Source organism: Amblyraja radiata, chromosome 24 (assembly GCF_010909765.2).
Source record: "Amblyraja radiata isolate CabotCenter1 chromosome 24, sAmbRad1.1.pri, whole genome shotgun sequence".
Lineage (NCBI taxonomy): Eukaryota > Metazoa > Chordata > Chondrichthyes > Rajiformes > Rajidae > Amblyraja > Amblyraja radiata.
Window position 1 is genome coordinate 4,192,833 of NC_045979.1, and position 17,470 is coordinate 4,210,302.

Consider the following 17,470-nt stretch of genomic DNA (forward strand, 5'->3'; position numbering starts at 1 on the left):
AGTGCCTAAGTTTCCCCCAAATACATACAGGGTGGAAGATTAATTGGTCAATCTAAATTGCCCCGAGTGAGTAGGTGAGGAATGCAATTTGGGGAAAGTTGATGTGATTGTGGGGAGAATAAAAATAGTATTGGTATAAGAGTGAGCTTGATGGTTGGTACATACTGGGTGGATTCCAGGGCCTGTTTCCTGAGTGTGTGCGAACCCATCCAATTTCAATACCAGAAACATGACATTACATCTTTCTGAATGAGAGATTAAGTATGTTGAGTAACACAGAAATCCATGCAGCTATATCAGACAAATCCTTAAACACAAAAGTGATTGGAAATGTTCTTGCCCCATGGGTCTTTATTGCAAGGGGACTGGAATGCAAATAGCATGACCTCATAAGGAAAGATGTGTTCAGTTCTGGCCACTGCATTTCCATAAAGAACACATTGGCCTTTGAAAAGATGCACCAGAGCTTTTCAGATGTTTTGTGGAGGAAGGAACTGCAGATGCTGGTTTAAACCGATGATTGACTCAAAATGCTGGACAGGCAGCATCTCTGGAGAGAAGGAATGGGTGACCTTTAGAATCGAGTCCCTTCTTCAGACCGCAAATAGTTACCATGGGTTGTATTCATGCTGACGAATATAGTTGAGCTTATAGGACTTGATATTACAATCCCTACTATAATTGGCACCTTCTTACTATCTTGAGTGGGGGTAGGGGTAAAGACTTCATTGGGGTCATCAGGTGGGCACCCTCCTTCCTTTGTGTTTCATTGATTGGCCCACGACACCTCCAGGGGCTCAACAGCAGCACCTGGCGTCCCAGGTGCGCTCCCCTCCGTTTTACCCCTCTTGCTGCTCATTTTGCAGCCCAGTTGGATTCCTTCCTCTTCAGCCACAGCCAGTTGCTGTTTCGCTCGGCAGCCTCTGACAGCGACCTGACCGCTTGCCGGAAGGCCTGTCCTCGAACTCCCATTGCCTTCAGGAGTCTGGTTGTTGACCTGGGTACGCCAGCCGCATTGTTCTGCCTCGGTTGCTAAGTCTGAATACTTCAGACATTTGCGTTTGTGCGCTTCACCAACTGCAGCCTCCCAAGGCACAGTAATGGTCATATGCGGTTCAGAGACCATGTCGAGGACCACAGGGAACCATGGCTGTGTAGGTCAATCGGGTACTACCAAAATACCTGAAGCTGAGTCCATTTGTATTTTCCGACTGATGAGGCAGAAGGGGGGAAAGGCATAGAAAAACAATTTTCCCCAATTCAGCAAAAAAGCATCCATCGCTGCTGCCTCAGGGTCTGGTTCCCAAGCAACATATGTTGGTAACTGGTGATTCAGTCTGGATGCAAAGAGATCGATATCAGGTGTACCATACCGCATAGTAATATCAGCAAATACTTTGTGGTTCAACATCCATTCGGTGTTGTCATTAAACTTTCGTGACCTGGTGTCTGCCACTGTATTGAGCTTACCTGGTAGGTAAGTTGCTGATAGCCAAATATGTCTGTCGACACACCATTGGTAGATTGTGTTAACCAGATCGTCACACAATATCGATTTTATTCCACCCATATGATTAATATAAGCCACCACCGTGGTATTGTCAATTTGTAGGAGGACATGCAGATGGTGCATAGCTGAATAGTAAGCTTTTAGCCCATAAAACGCACCCAACATTTCTAAATAATTTATACCCAGTGTTTGTAGTAGTGATGATTCTTGTATGTTCAATCTACCACTAGTACTAGATATAGTGTTAGTTGCTCCCCAGCCATGAGCACTGGCATCCGTTTGTATTGTGAATGATGGGTTACTGACAACGATGGGGCTGGAACTATGCCAAATATTTTCCTTCCACCATTGTAACTCCGAAATTGCTTTGGCTGGTAATTGCATAGGTTGATCAAAATGACCTGTATGTTGTTTTAGCACTTGCACCTTTGCCCTTTGCAGATTTTGGTAATGCAAAGGTCCAAACTGAGTAGCTGGAAATGCTGCTACTAGTTTCCCAATCACTCTTGCCACCTGTCGAATAGATGGTTGATTAGTAACAATCAATTTGTTGCAGGCTTCCACCAAATCTGCTGCTTTGTTCTTTGGCAATGTTACAGACATGTGGACAGAGTTAATTGTGAATCCCAGATAATCCATAGTTGTGGATGGTGTCAACTGGATGGATGATAAACCCCAGTGTTTCAAACAAATGTTTGGTAGCAGAAACCGCTAATTTAGCTAATTCCAGGGTTTTCCCCACAATAAAAAAATCATCAAGATATGCCATGACAATATGTTTTTGTTTTCTTAGTATTGCCAAGGCTGGCTTCAATATCTTGGTAAATAGTCTAGGGGCTGATGTTAACCCATTAGGCAACGCTTTATACTGCCATTGTTGCCCCATCCAGTTAAAATTTAGGTATCGACGATGATCCTTATGAATGGGTGCTGAATAGTATGCATCTTTTAGATCCATGCATGCCATGAAGTATCCTTCGGAAACTAATTGTTTGGCAGTAACAAATGTTTCCATTTTGAAATGAATATACTTAACAAAAGTATTCAGCCTAGTTAAGTCAATAATGATGCGACATCCACCATTTTTCTTGGTTTGAATTTGGGGTTGAGGGCAGGTTTGATAGCGTTCTTCCTCAGGCAGTTTACTTCATACTGTGTGTTACACAGTAATGCCAGTGTGTCCTGTTGATTGTCAGTCATTTCAACACCATCAACGGAACGAGCGTAAGATGTTATAGCCGAAGTCAGAAGTTTTAGGATTTTCTGAAGTTTTACCTCCTGGGCCCTTATGCCCATCCCGATGTACCCCCAGATTTGACTATTGACGGCGGGTACATTTAACGAGATGCAGTTCTCTGGAGGTATGTACTTATCCATTGTTTCATTCACTACCTGTTCCTGTAGAGGATGGAAGGACAGGTAGTCTATGCTGGCCACCAGTTGTCCCGCTTGCGGTGGTACCGCAAACTTGTTGACCACTCCCAGCAGCTCTTCCTGGTCCTGCACCCCCAGCACACTGCTGGTATCTTCAGCCACGATCCCCTCTTCCAGGCCAGCCCAGCCCTGGCCCCCAACGCTCCCCTCTGTCGAGGGAGATGCGATGGACAGCGTTGAATACTTTGCTGTTGTGGGAGTGCGAGGACTTCCATGGCGAGCTTGCTCCATCTCCCAGAGCAAGTCTCGCTGGAGCATTTGCTCCATTAACCGCTCCATGCGGGATAGACGTTACCTTTGCTGCTCTCAGGCAGCACGTCCTCCTGACCGGACTCATCCGAGTCTATCGGCTGGACCGACTTTTGCTTCGCCTTGCTGCGCTGGTTCGAGCTGAGCAGCTTGCGGCGTTGGGCTCGGCTGAGCAGGGTTTAAGTCAGTGACTGTGGACCGCAGGGAATGCGGTCTCGGTGCCGTCGGTCTACCCCCCCACTGCCGGAACCTTCCTGGTCCACCACACTCACACGGGACGCGACCTTCTTCATCCTTTTTCCCTTGTCCACGGTTACTGAAATGTAAAACACAGCAAGGGCTGGAAAACAAACAACCTCAGAATAAGATTAACTTACCTGCAGGTCCCGTTTTAAACGTTGCCGCGGGAGCGCTCTTCCCCCACCCGTCGCTGTTGCAATGCGTGAGACGCTGTGCCGTGCTGGCGGGGTCTTCACGTAGTCACTCCGAAGTAAAATACAATAATATTGAAGTTCTGATCTTGAGAATATCACATTTTTGAATTTTCAAGGCAGTCTGGGTGTTTATTACTATATCTGTCACAACGGTCAATTTTGTAATTAGCTACAATTAGGTAATTAACTAATTATATGCTTTAATTTCAGGTCATCCAAGTAAGATGTTTTATATTTGTTTCAGAATGCTTCAATCTATAATAACTGAAAATTTCATTCAGTTCTCTTAATTTTTAAGAAAGTTATGGGCTTTTGACTGTTCTCGATCACAGCTTTTGTGTAAAGTCAATGGAAAAGCAATAGGGAACAAGATGCTAATTTCCGAGTATGTAAATGGCCATAACTTTTTTAATACTGAAGATATGAAAGTGAATTAGGTGTCAAATTAAACTTCTTTTTATGCTTTGTCTGATGGGATAAATTGCAAACTTGATTTTTAAAATCTCAACATGTTGTAACATTGCTACTTTTTGTAGCCTTTTCTGCTCCTGGGCGTTCAGGATGCCGTACCAAGTCACGGTGCAACCGGTCAACAAGAAATAAATAGTCTGGTGATTGAGGCAAACATCAAGGGGATACGATACGATAGAACTTTATTTATCCCAGGAGAGAAATTGATCTGCCAACAGTCATATGACACAAAATACATGAAACATTAAATTAAAGTGATGAGTAGAAAGGAATGGAGATGGGTGGGGGGGGGGGGGGGGGGGGTGGGGGGGGGGGGGGGGGGGGGGGGGGGTGTGAGGAGGGAAGTCAATCTACCCCACGACCGAAGGGGGAGGAGTTATGCAGTTTGATAGCCACAGGGAAGAAAGGGGATTGCCACATCAATTGTGGGAACAGGAGGAAAGGGAGGGCATGTATACCATTTTTCTAGTCACTTCATCGTATTTTGTAAAAATTCAGTGGCTCCCACCATTCAGACAGTCTCCTTTTATCTTCACTGTGCAAATTCAGTTCTGCTATTTGTCACAATTTTAAAGTAGTATGAAGATGGACATTTATAGCGAATAATTTTTATTTACTGCAGTTCCACAAGGTTAAGCAAGTGAGATAAATACTTGTGTTCACTGAATCCTGTCGTCTGTTTTAAAAAGAATTTCCATCGATGATTTCAGTTCCTTTTGTCCCATGTTTTGATAATACCACCCTGATCAAGGGAGGAGTTATAGGGACAGGTGTTACATCTCCTGCACTTGCAGGGGAAGGTACCTGGGGAGGAGGTGGTTTGGGTGCTGGTGCTGGAATCTTAAGCAAAACAAAATACTAGAGGAACTCAGCAGGCCAGCATCTGTGGAGGGAATGGACAGACAACGTTTCGGGTCGGCTCCCTTCAGTCTGAAGAAGGCTCCCAACCCAAAATGTTGCCTGTCCATTCCCTCCATAGATGTTGCCTGGCCCACTGAATTACATAAGCACCTTGTGTTTTAAATTAAAAGGATTAGGATTTAGGATTACTTCATTGGTGATAAAATAATACTTTGCAAACCTCCGACCTCACTACCAGTATGATCCAGAAAACCCTCATATGCAGTGGAGAGTTAGACCAGGAGCTCTTCTTCTTCTTCTCCTTGCGTACGGCGTGCACAGCCTAAAGTTGTAGGACAACTTGTTCTGTTTGATCTTATTTGATTGTGCACGGCAGGTTGATTGCATTCGTTGAAACAGGGTGGACCACGTGAAGGTTGCAATCTCCCACCCCAACCAGGAGCTCTGCTTGGAGGGATAGCAACTGCATTTTGGCCTCAGTCTTCCAAGTCTCTGTTCTGAATGAGCTTTCATCTTCTTTAAGTCACCTGGAGTTACCACTTTAGAAATTGCCAAAAAATAGACTGTGAGGAATAAACCAGACTCTGCCTCAGAATGGTCGTAGAAAGTTCACCACGATTCCTCCTGCTTGCTACCACCACCCATGTCATTAGATACAGCAACTGGTGCCTCATGGTCAGTCAGTAAGCGACCAGATTATCTAATAGTTAGTCAAGAATTATCCAGTCGTATGACCTTTCGTGTAATCCATGTCCAGGATGTTTAAATGAGGAAACAAAAATTCTTAAAAGAAAATGAAACAAACATTTGTGGGGTTATTTAAACTTGGTTTTTATTGTCTGCATTGACCTGGAAGTAATCGTCTATGCCAGAGGTCACAGACCTGTGATTGAGTTTTGTTTTATTTAGTTTAGAGATACAGATTGGAAACTGGCCTTTCCACCCATCGAGTCCACGCCGACCATCAATCAACCATCCACTGACTAGTTCTATGTTAACCCACTTTTGCATCCACTCCCTATTTATTAGGGGCAATTTACAGAGTCCAATTAACCTACAAACCCGCACATCGTTGGGAAGTCGGAGAAAACCCGAGCACTTACGTGGTCACAGAGAGAACGTGCAAACTCCACATAGACAGCACCCGAAGTCAGGATGAAACCCGGGTCTGGCGCTGTGATGCAACAGCTCTACCAGCTGCATCACTGTGCCGCCCTTGAATACTACTCTGCTGTGTTAATTGAATAAAATGCTGTGATATTTCATATGAAATGATAAACCAGTGCACTACACTTAACACTAAAAGATCCAATCAGCAAACATGGCCTTTCACTAGTTGGAAAACAGCATTTTTCCTGGTGGATTTGTGGACAATGCCAGGTTTTGCAGTGACTGCACCCACACTCATAGTAGGGTGAACTCCAGTAATATGTCTTGTTTACAGCAACAGGGAAGTCCAGGACCACATGGGGCACTGCTCATCGTTCTTGGGGTGCATGTGCAGTGACATTGGCGACCTCGGGCTTGTCCTGACAATTCAGTCTTGGTCTTGAAGGAGGACATGCAGCAACCTCGGGCTTCTGCCAGCAATTCACTCTTGTCTCGAGAGGCGCTGGTGGTCTCAGAATTATCCTGACAGCTTAGCTTTAGGCTTGAAGAGGTGGTGCTGGTGGTCTCTGGATTATCCTGGCGGCTCAGTCTTTGCCTCTGTGTGTGGGAACAGACCCTGGTTACCCATGGGCTGGAAGCGGCACTGGCATCTCAGGCTTGTCCCGGCCACTCTGTGTGCCTCAGAGAGGGACTGGCTGTCTAAGACCTTTTCCCAGCAACCCAATCTTGACCACGTGGTGGTGCCAGTTGTCTCGGGTTTGTCCCAGTGGCTCGGTCTTCCTCAAACCCGCAACAGGGGAACACAGCTAGCAGGGAGGCACCCCGTTTACCACCCACCCAGTCCCCAAGAAAAACAAAGTGACCGATCTGAATGACTACCACCCCAGTAACTTTAACATTGACCAAAATGAAGTGCTTTGAAAGATTGATAATGGCCCACGTAAGTGCCAGTCTTCCAGATCATCTAGATTTATTGCACCTCACATAAAGGAAAAATAAGTCTGTGGAAGATGCCATCTCTCTTGCAGTGATAGTTAAGGGCTTGGACACGCTAGAGGCAGGAAACATGTTCCCGATGTTGGGGGAGACCAGAACCAGGGACCACCGTTTAAGAATAAGGAGTAAGCCATTTAGAATGGAGACGAGGAAACACCTTTTCTCACAGAGAGTGGTGAGTCTGTGGAATTTTCTGTCTCAGAGGGTGGTGGAGGCAGGTTCTCTGGATGCTTTCAAGAGAGAGCTAGATAGGGCTCTTTAAAACAGCGGAGTTAGGGGATATGGGGAGAAGGCAGGAACGGGGTACTGATTGGGGATGATCAGCCATGATCACATTGAATGGTGGTGCTGGCTCGAATGGCCGAATGCACCTATTGTCTATTGTCTATTGATTCAGTGCAGGATCACTTTGACAATGAGAACAGCCAGGTCAGGAAGTGATTCATTAAGTACAACTCAAACTTCAACATTATAATAATGAATAAGCTCATCCCCAAACTTCTGGACCCAGGATATAGTCCTCGTTCTGCAAATAGCTTCTGGGCTTCTTGGTCATAACATTTTCTCTACCATAACCCGCAAAGCTGCTGCCTCTCAGGTTTGGTGTGCATTCTTACGCTCGACTTCCTGTACACCCATGACTGTTTCGCTGAGTACAATTGCAACTCAATCTTCAAGTTTGCCGATGATACCATTTTTGTTGGCAGTTATTGATGAGACCAAGTACTGGATGGAGATTGAAAGCCTGGTGCTAAGAACATAACCTTGTCTTTAACATCAGCAAAACTAAAGAGTTGTTTGTTGATCTAAGGAAGCTAGGGATGAAGGCAACCAATCATCATCAATAGAGCTGTTGTAGAAATAGTCAACAGTTCAAAATCTGAGGCAGCCATATCACAGACAACCTAAGGTAGACTAAAAAAACTGGAGTAGCTCAGCGGGTCAGGCAGCATCTCCGGAGAAAGTAGTAGTAGTGAAGTTGGAGATGGTATCAAACAGGAAATTAGAAATGCATGCGACAAAGGCAAAACCGTTATAATGGGTGACTTCAATCTACATATAGATAGGGTGAATCAAATTGGCAGGGGTGCTGAGGAAGAGGATTTCTTGGAATGTATGCGGGATAGTTATCTAAATTAACATGTAGAGGAACCAACGAGAGAGCAGGCTATTTTAGACTGGGTATTGAGTAATGAGGAAGGGTTAGTTAGCAGTCTTGTTGTACGTGCCCCCTTGGTTGAGTTCTTCATTAGGATGGAGAGTGACATTGTTAATTCAGAAACAATGGTTCTGAACTTAAAGAAAGGTAACTTTGAGGGTATGAGACGTGAATTGGCCAAGATTGACTGGCAATTAATTCTAAAAGGGTTGACGGTGGATATGCAATGGAAGACATTTAAAGACTGCATGGATGAACTACAAAAATTGTTCATCCCAGTTTGGCAAAAGAATAAATCAGGGAAGGTAGTGCATCCGTGGATAACAAGGGAAATCAGGGATAGTATCAAAGCGAAGGATGATGTGTACAAATTAGCCAGAAAAAGCAGCCTACCGGAGGACTGGGAGAAATTCAGAGACCAGCAGAGGAGGACAAAGGGCTTAATTAGGAAAGGAAAAATAGATTATGAAAGAAAACTGGCAGGGAACATAAAACTGACTGCAAAAGTTTTTATAGATATGTGAAAAGAAAGAGATTAGTTAAAACAAATGTAGGTCCTTTGCAGTCAGAAACAGGTGAGTTGATCATGGGGAACAAGGATATGGCGGACCAATTGAATAACTACTTTGGTTCCGTCTTCACTAAGGAAGACATAAATAATCTGCCAGAAATAGCAGGGGACCGCGGGTCAAAGGAGTTGGAGGAATTGAGTGAAATCCAGGTTAGCCGGGAAGTGGTGTTGGGTAAATTGAATGGATTAAAGGCCAATAAATCCCCAGGGCCAGATAGGCTGCATCCCAGAGTACTTAAGGAAGTAGCTCCAGAAATAGTGGATGCATTAGTAATAATCTTTCAAAACTCTTTAGATTCTGGAGTAGTTCCTGAGGATTGGCAGGTAGCAAACGTAACCCCACTTTTTAAGAAGGGAGGGAGAGAGAAAACGGGGAATTACAGACCAGTTAATCTAACATCGGTAGTGGGGAAACTGCTAGAGTCAGTTATTAAAGATGGGATAGCAGCACATTTGGAAAGTGGTGAAATCATTGGACAAAGTCAGCATGGATTTACAAAAGGTAAATCATGTCTGACGAATCTTATATAATTTTTTGAGGATGTAACTAGTAGCGTGGATAGGGGAGAACCAGTGGATGTGGTGTATCTGGACTTCCAGAAGGCTTTCGACAAGGTCCCACATAAGAGATTAGTATACAAACTTAAAGCACACGGCATTGGGGGTTCAGTATTGATGTGGATAGAGAACTGGCTGGCAAACAGGAAGCAAAGAGTAGGAGTAAACGGGTCCTTTTCACAATGGCAGGCAGTGACTAGTGGGGTACCGCAAGGCTCAGTGCTGGGACCCCAGCTATTTACAATATATATCAATGATCTGGATGAGGGAATTGAAGGCAATATCTCCAAGTTTGCGGATGACACTAAGCTGGGGGGCAGTGTTAGCTGTGAGGAGGATGCTAGGAGACTGCAAGGTGACTTGGATAGGCTGGGTGAGTGGGCAAATGTTTGGCAGATGCAGTATAATGTGGATAAATGTGAGGTTATCCATTTTGGTGGCAAAAACAGGAAAGCAGACTATTATCTAAATGGTGGCCGACTAGGAAAAGGGGAGATGCAGCGAGACCTGGGTGTCATGGTACACCAGTCATTGAAAGTAGGCATGCAGGTGCAGCAGGCAGTGAAGAAAGCGAATGGTATGTTAGCTTTCATAGCAAAAGGATTTGAGTATAGGAGCAGGGAGGTTCTACTGCAGTTGTACAGGGTCTTGGTGAGACCACACCTGGAGTATTGCGTACAGTTTTGGTCTCCAAATCTGAGGAAGGACATTATTGCCATAGAGGGAGTGCAGAGAAGGTTCACTAGACTGATTCCTGGGATGTCAGGACTGTCCTATGAAGAAAGACTGGATAGACTTGGTTTATACTCTCTAGAATTTAGGAGATTGAGAGGGGATCTTATAGAAACTTACAAAATTCTTAAGGGGTTGGACAGGCTAGATGCAGGAAGATTTCTCCCGATGTTGGGGAAGTCCAGGACAAGGGGTCACAGCTTAAGGATAAGGGGGAAATCCTTTAAAACCGAGATGAGAAGAACTTTTTTCACACAGAGAGTGGTGAATCTCTGGAACTCTCTGCCACAGAGGGTAGTCGAGGCCAGTTCATTGGCTATATTTAAGAGGGAGGGGAGAGCTTGTGGCTAAGGGGATCAGAGGGTATGGAGAGAAGGCAGGTACGGGATACTGAGTTGGATGATCAGCCATGATCATATTGAATGGCGGTGCAGGCTCGAAGGGCCGAATGGCCTACTCCTGCACCTAATTTCTATGTTTCTATGAAAAGGAATAGATGACATTTTGGGTTGAGACACTTCTTCAGACGAAAAATCTTAATCCAGTACATTGACACTGAAGTGTCAGAAGATTTGGCATGTCCATGAGGATTCTCTTGATCTTCTACAGATGTGCTTTGGAAAATATTCTGACCAGATACGTCTCAGCCTGATTTGGCAACTGCTCTGCTCTAGACCACCTGAACCTGAAGATGGTGGTGAACACAGCCCAGTCCATCAGGGGTCATCATTTCCTCCCTTCCAGTCCATCTTCAAGGTGCATTGCATCAGGAAAGGCTAGAAAGTATTATCCAGCGTGCCTACCCACCCCCCCCCCCCCCCCCCCCCCACCCCACCCCTGGCCAGCCCCTTTACTTTCTTCCCCCACCTGGAAGAAGATATAGCAGCTTGAAAGCATGAAATATGCAGACTTTTCTTTCTGACTCCTGAACCGACTGTTTTTTGCACCGCATTCTCTGATATGCTGCCACTATTGACTCTGCCTCATTTGGTTAATTCCGTTAATGTACTTTAATTTTAATTTACACTACTCACATTTTACACTACAATCTGCTGCTTTGCGGTCAGCGTTATATTTTATTACATCCTTGGTGTACATGACAATAAAACAATCTAATCTAATCTACACTAACTGTTGAATTGGAATCAACTGGTTTGGTACGCTCCTCCTGTTTCGTGTGAGACTGGGTTAACATAACGTCTAGACTTCAGGTTTCTAGCTGATCTGTCTGTAACTAAAGAAACATGAATGAGGGCTGTTAGAAAAAAAGATACATTGCTGGAAACATGGGATACAGAACACAGCTGCTGGGAATCCAAAAGGAAGGAAGATCTGCAGGAAAATGGAGCGGTGCAAGCTCGAAGGGCCAAATGGCCTCCTCCTGCACCTGTTTTCTACGTGTCTAAAAATAGTTTGTTTAGTTTATTGTCACGCACAGTGGAAAACTTTTGTTACGTGCTAACCAGTCAGCGGAAAGGCGTCGGTCTGAAGAAGGGTTTCGGCCCAAAACGTCGCCTATTTCCTTCGCTCCACAGATGCTGCCTCACCCGCTGAGTTTCTCCAGCATTTTTGTCTACCAGTGGAAAGACAATACATGATTACAATCGAGCCATTCACAGTGTATAGATACATGATACTGGGAATAACGTGATTAACGTGAAAGAAGACGTGGAATCACGGGTTAACGTAGACCTTAAAGCAATACACTCACCACAGAAGGCTATCATCACAGATAACAATCTTCTTCTTGCGTATGGCGTGCACAGCTTAAAGTTGTTAGACAACTTGATCTGTTTGATCTTCTGTTTGTGCACGCCAGGTTGATTGCATTCGTCGAAACAGGGTGGACCATGTGAAGGTTGCAATCCCCCACCCCACAGATAACAATTAATAAATCTAATAAGGCCAAAGGCGTCTGCTGCGGGCCAGTCGGCAACATTCCCCGACGGGCATCTCGCTCGGCTGGGTGGTGAACAACGCTCGGGCAGACCAAAGAGCGTCTTTCACCGAGTTGGTGACCTTCCAGCAGCACTCGATGTCAATCTCTGAATGCATCCCTGGGAACAGTCCGTAAATCACAGAGTCCTCTGTGGCGGAGCTGTTCGGAATAAACCGTGACAGGGACCCTTGCAGACCTCTCCAGACTCTCTTTGCAAATCCACACTCTGCAAAGAGGTGGGCAACCATCTCCTCTCCATAGCAGCCGTCCCGAGGGCAGCGTGCGCTGGCAGTGAGGTTCCGAGGGTGCAGGAAGGATCTGACTGGGAGGGCTCCCCTCACCGCCAGCCAAGCTAGGTATTGGTGCTTGTTGGTGAGTTCTGGAGATGAGGCATTTTGCCAGACAAGCTGGGCAGTCTGCTCTGGGAACCACGCCACCGGATCCATGGAGTCCTTTCCCTGCATTGCCTGCAGGACGTTCCGTGCTGACCACTGCCCGATGGACTTGTGGTCAAAGGTGTTGGTCCGGAAGAACCTTTCCACAAACGACAGATGGTGAGGCAATGTCCAGCTGTCTAGCACATTGCGTGGCATCTGTGCCAGGCCCATCCTTCACAACACCGGGGACAGGTAGACCCTCAGCAGGTAGTGACACTTGGTGCCCACGTGCCTTGGCTCTACGCTCCACCTGATGCAGTCACACACAAAGGTGGCCATCAAGGTGAGGGTGACGTTGGGCACGCTTTTACCCCTGTCGTCTGCCGACTTGTGCGTTGTGGCCCGTCGCACCCGGTATATCCTCGACTCGCTGATGAACTGGAAGGCAGCCCGGGTGATCCCTGTGGCGTAGGAGGGAGGGACATGCCACACTTGCGCCAAATACAGCAGCCCCAAGAGCACCTCAGTCCATCACTCAAACCAGCCACAACTCACCAACCCTAACTAGATGGACTGAATGGCAATTATTTATGCTATCACATTCTAAAATTCTGCAGCAAAATTGGAAACTAATAGATTGGATAGTTTGAGAAGGATATGAAAGACAGGCACAAATTGCTGGAGTAACTCATTGGGACAGGCAGCACGAAGGAATGGGTGACGATTCGGGTCGAGATCCTTCTTTAGATACGAGCCAAACGCAGGTGGAACGAGAATAGGTGCGACATGTTGGTCGGCAAGGGCAGGTTGGGCCAAATGGCTGCATCCACACTGTATGACCGTATAACTCTATTAATTTGTTTATTAATTGGCATGTTGGGCATTTTGAATGAGGGATCTTGAGAGGAGGGGAAGGGGGGTTTGCAAATTAAGGAGACTAGAATGTAAGATTAGCATTACAAAAAGCAAGAGATTGTTCTTGTGTATTTATGCAGCAAAATTCTTAAATCTGATTTTGATTTTTTTCCTCATACTCCTGCAGAGACTGAAAAGGCAGTCAATGAAAAACAAACATGACAAATCCTACTCATCAGGTAATGCAGAGAAGCAAGAGAATGCCAAGAGGAATCGCTATAAAGACATTCTACCCTGTAAGTCCATCTTTTCAGTTCAAATTTTCGAATTCCTATTTTAGACCTACTGGATTCTAGTGAGATTCTGTTCGCATTTCCTTATCTGCGAATCATTAGCCAAGTGTTTGCATGGAAATGCAGATAACTTATTGATTGGATTTAAAAGTTGTTATTGGATGTCTAATTACACAAGGTGAAATAAATTTGAATTATTTTTCTATGATGTGAAATGTTGCGTGTATTTTCTCTGCTACCCTTATGGAGACTAAATTCCTGATTTAATTATTTTCCTTAGTTTGGAGAGGTTATATTGTTGCACCAAAATAAATTCATGGGCAGCCCAGTGTCACAGCTGATCGGGCATATGCCAGAGATCCGGCTTCAATCCTGACTGGGATGCTGTGTGTGTGGGGTTTGTATGTTCTCTCTGTGACCGCATTAGTTTCCTCCCACATCTGAAACAAAGATCCTATAGCAGAGCAAGATAGACCACTCCTACTAAATGCAATGGGCTGACGTGTAGTACGCAACGGAACGGAACGTGGGCCTTTTTTTCATCCATTTGCGTAACCAGACCTCACCCGACCCGACTCGCAGTGTAATCAATGTTGCTGGGCAACAGTTTGTGTTAATAAATTAAAATTCTGAAAATTAGAAGATTTTTACCAAATAACTTTTATCTTTACGAGGATGTTTCCGTAACCGGCTTCCATCTCCGCACTAGTATCCTATGGGCCTAAAATTAACCATGAATCTGCCCATGACCGTACTACGTCTTTTTCGTCGAGTGGTCTATCTTGCTCCGCTATAGGATCTGTGATCTGAAAGACCAGCAAGTTTGCAGGTTAATTGTTGGTTCCCTTCACTGGCAAGACCTGATTCAATGTTCATTCCTAATCAACTTGATGATCTGATAATGAGTTACCTGCTGGAACTGTTAATAGTTGGTAGTGGCTCACTGGACATTTCGGAGGACACCTTATAGTGAATCACTAGGCACTTTATTAATCAGTTGAGGTGCTTCTTTGATATTGCTTTAATGAAGTTGAGTTAAATCTACTTAAATTACTGATCTTTAAATAGACCCACAGGGAGTCAGGGTCAAATGCTGCACAATCATTGGTGACACTTGCAAGTGATGTTGGACTTCCAGGGAATTCCTATAAATTATAACATTCTAGCAATTTTGGAAAAAAATATTTTTGCTGCATTGGACGTGATAGGAACCAACAGCTTGACTCCAGGTCAGGACTACCCTTGGCTGGCACCCTGCATCATCAATACCTTGCCTCACACTCGTGGCAGTTCTGCCAGGACACTGGGCCTTAACATTACAAAAAAGTGAGAAAATAAGAAATACATATCTCATGAGGACAAGATCAGACATGATATATGAGGAAACTCGATACCTGGCAGATGGAAGATGGTGACGGAGCGTGGCGACTATTTGCGTGCTAGTCCCAGAAGAAGATCGACTATCGTCCATTATGATTATTCCACACTTACGTGTATGCCTTGATCTGACTGGGTAGCACACAAAACAAAGTATTTCACTGTATCATAGTACACATGACAATAATAAACCAATAAACGATACTAGGACCACTGATAGACACAAAAAGCTGGAGTAACTCAGTGGGACAGGCAGCATCTCTGGAGAGAAGGAATGGGTGACGTTTCGGGTCGAGACCCTTCTTCAGACGAGGACCACTCCTCCCTTTCTCCCGCACCATTATCCTGGCCACAAACAACGATTCTTGCCCAGGAATGTCCTGCAAATATTGTATGATCAATGTATTATATACTGTCAGGAAACCCCTGTAAATACATTGAACTTTCTGCTACAACAGTACCCACTACAGACTGACCTCTGGAAAAATCACCTTGCACATTCGATAAATTCCTGTGTACCTAACTCCTGAAATATGCTCCCAATTATGGTTAAAAAGCATCAATTAGACTGAAATGCCAATGCGTGAATAAATCGATAAAGACAAAGAACTGTTGGTAGAACATTATAAATCTAATGGCTCTGTAATTCTTCTGAAGATCTGGGATTTCTACCTGCAAGCTTCGGATATAAATGAATCTGTGTAATTCTCTGCCTCAGAAGGCAGTGGAGGCCAATTCTCTGGATGCTTTCAAGAGAGAGTTAGATATAGCTCATAAAGATAGCGGAGTCGGGGGATATGGCGAGAAGGCTGGAACGGGGTTCTGATCGTGGATGACCAGCCATGATCATATTGAATGACGGTGCTGGCTTGAAGGGCCGAATGGTCTACTCTGCATCTATTGTCTATTGCCTATTGTCTATTTCAAATTTAGAATTAAATTAGAAACTGAAACACTTCTTGAAGTACAGTTTGAACTCTATGGAAATGCTGCTATCTCTTCAGCCACACTGTTATCCTAAATATAAATCGCACCAAAATAATACCAGAAACCTACTTGAGTTTGAAACTTACTGAGTCTTGTTGTTGCAATGGTCTTGCTATTCATTAGTTCCGTCCCTGAAACAGTTTTCATTTTTATTAAGGTCCCTGGAAGAATTAGACTCAACCTGAATTTCATCCAGTGACTAAAATACCTGGTTCGATAACACATGAGCGAATTACTATAGCTTAGATCCTACGTCTTTCAAATGTATATTTTAGAAAATATTGATGAAATTATTAAGAATGTACAATTCTAGTTGGTGAATTTCAAAAGTAGGTATTGAAAGGATACTAAAGTGCCCAAATAAAGGAGGATTATGAGGAGGGATTATGTAAATCCCCTATATTTTCACTGGACTAGTAGGACTATAATTGATCTTTTCAAGATTCTAAAGAGTCTGGATAGAGTTGACTGAGGCTGTTTCAAGCAATAACACTGGAAATACACAGAAGGTAGAGAGAGAAACAAGAGTTAATGTTGAGGGAGGAACAAGAGACCATGTGAACATGTGGATTTGCTCCGGTTTCCTCCCACATCCCAAAGATGTTCAGGAGAGACCTGCAGATGCTGGTTTATAATGAAGATGGACACAAACTGCGAGAGTAGTTCAGCGGGTCGGGCAGCATCACTGGAGAATGAGAGTGGGTAACGTGTTGGGTGGGAACTTCGACCCTGAATCTCCAGATCCTGATTCTGAAGAAGAGCTTCTACCCGGGAAGTCTCCTGATCTTTTTCTCCAGAGATGCTGCCTGACCCACTCTGTTGCTCCAGCATTTTGTGTCTATCAAAGAGGTGCAGGTTTGTTGGTTAATTGGGCCTCTGTAAATTTCCCTGAGTGTGTAGGGATTGGCAATGAGAAAGTAGAATAATATAGAACTAATGTGAATGTGTAATTGATGGTCAGTATAGACTTGTTGGGCCAAAGGGCCTGTTGACATGCAATCTAATGAGGAAGTAGGATAACATAGAACTAGTGTGAATGTGGTCGGCATAGACTTGTTGGGCTGAAGGGCCTGTTTCATGCAGCATCTCTAAACGGAACTAAAACTGAAAATGCTGGAATCTGGAGCAAAAAAAAAGAGATCTGTTGAAGGAACAGCAGTAAAGAGGCATTTGTGGTGGGACTTGGACAGTCAATGTTTCAGGTTGGGAACCTCTATCTGGATTGCATGAAGCTTCTTGATGTAAAATATTTATGGTCAATGTTTTGGTGACTGGTGTTTTCCCCACCTCTTTTCTGGATCTGCTGTCCACTAATTAATTGGGATTGAATGATTGCTGCAATAAATCAACAATTCCATTATTGTATCAAGTGAAATCCTGGGTGGCAGAATGTGAATTAGATGGACCTTGGCACTTATTGCCTGTTTTAATTTTCTTATCCTTGTGACAATCAATAATATGAAAAGTGATTGGAGCAGATTGCAGTTCAGGAGAGACTCAATCATATCCCGACCTGCTCACCAAACTCTAGGTAGTTGTCTATTCTGATATCAATTC

The 17,470-nt window shown here is 44.4% G+C and overlaps 1 protein-coding gene across 2 annotated transcripts in view; it reads left to right on the top strand.

The window, feature by feature from the left end:
- ptpn22 (protein tyrosine phosphatase non-receptor type 22) overlaps nucleotides 1–17,470 on the top strand; it is a 116,817-nt gene that overhangs the window by 10,402 nt on the left and 88,945 nt on the right. For both annotated transcript variants that reach the window (XM_033042284.1, XM_033042285.1), the window contains exon 2: nucleotides 13,444–13,552. In XM_033042284.1, the coding sequence (XP_032898175.1) occupies nucleotides 13,444–13,552 (109 nt within the window). The remainder of the gene's footprint in view (nucleotides 1–13,443; nucleotides 13,553–17,470) is intronic.